Source organism: Histoplasma capsulatum, genomic scaffold, assembly GCF_000149585.1.
Source record: "Histoplasma capsulatum NAm1 scaffold_5 genomic scaffold, whole genome shotgun sequence".
NCBI lineage: Eukaryota > Fungi > Ascomycota > Eurotiomycetes > Onygenales > Ajellomycetaceae > Histoplasma > Histoplasma mississippiense.
Window position 1 is genome coordinate 1,016,697 of NW_001813978.1, and position 1,429 is coordinate 1,018,125.

Genomic DNA, 1,429 nt, shown 5'->3' on the forward strand with positions numbered 1-1,429 from the left:
CCACTAAAACTTCTTAAATTAGGTATATTTAGCAGAGGCTTCTTTAACTACAACTTATACATTTATTAACTATCATAATTTGCCTGTTGGCATATGAGCGTCAAATTTGAGGCAATTTGCACGGGAAAATGTGAGTGGTGGGTGGTGATCCACATTACAATTTGCTTTCCTCCCTGCTTTATGACTTTTCAATTATATTTTTTTTTGTGTGTGCGGATATAAGCATACGCTGAGCACAGTATTTTCACGAATATTCGTGGTAGTGGCTGTTAGTTAGCATGTACTTTGGAAATAACTACTAAGGTAAGGAGATGTTGGTGGTTTGGATTGTTTCGTCCCCTCCACTACCGGCATGCCGCTGGTGGTGATCGAGCTGTGTTGCCCCCAGTGGCCTAACAGGATATTCTAGCCTCGATGAGAATTATCGACTAGGCTCACCCGCGTGGTTGGAATTGAATCGTTTATTTATACTCCATTGTGCGATATGTGGATCACCTGGACTCAAAAACTCCTCGGCAAAATGGAGTGGATTCATCTGATTATATACGGTTCATAAATAAATAGGTGAAGGAAAGAATCACATTAAAACGTTTCCAGCAATTGATGACAACTGCTAGTAGCCAAAACAACAAGATTTTCCCCATAGCGCTTACTGCCTTGCCTTGCCTCGCCTGGCCTTGCCTCACACAGCAGTCCACCGCAAGTGCACTTCATTAGCATGACGTATCTGCAAGGACAACTTGGACACAGAATCCAGTGTCACCCGCAGCAATCGCTGTCTCAACGCTTCTGGCTCCTCGATCCCAGCCGTAGGCAGAGGATCACACCGTGCAGACCGGAAAAGCGTCGTCAACGTCGCAACAAATTCTACCTGCGACATCTTTATGCCGGGGCAGATGCGTGGGCCGCTTGACCACGGGATATAGGCCCCTTTTGGCGGGGTTATCAGTTGTCCTGACTCGTCGATCCATCGCGATGGCCTGAATTCGCTTGCGTCTGCACCCCAAATCGTCGGATCCAGGTGCATACTCAATTGGCAGATCAGTATGTCCATAGGGGGTGTTAACAGTCGAGTTCTGTTGCCGTCCACTATTTGCTGTGGCTTAAAGACTGAGCGGTTAGAATGAAGGACTGGTGGGAAGAAACGCAGGATTTCAAACTGGGGATATGTTAGTATACTTAGTGCCACGGGGATGGGGAAGATGTCAAAGAGGTACCATTAGAGCGAGTGTGCGTCGGCATTTAGGAAACACCTCCTCATATTTCCATTTCGACGGGTCCGGGTCAAGCGTCCGCAGCTCTTCGCGGATCCAATCCTGCAATTCGGGATACACGGCCAGATGAGCCACTGCGTAGCCCATGGTATTGCTAGTTGTATTCGAACCCGGCTGTGCTGAAGACAAAGAGGTTCCACTGATCTCATCGTCTG

The 1,429-nt window shown here is 47.5% G+C and overlaps 1 protein-coding gene across 1 annotated transcript; it reads right to left on the reverse strand.

Annotated features, from left to right (window-relative positions):
* Positions 1-682: 682 nt before the first annotated feature.
* On the reverse strand, positions 683-1,361 carry HCAG_05158 (predicted protein; the record flags this gene model as incomplete). The annotated part of the gene is made up of 2 exons (XM_001539641.1): positions 683-1,159; positions 1,254-1,361. 2 exons carry the CDS (start codon positions 1,359-1,361, stop codon positions 683-685), a joined length of 585 nt encoding a protein of 194 aa, XP_001539691.1.
* Positions 1,362-1,429: the final 68 nt, after the last annotated feature.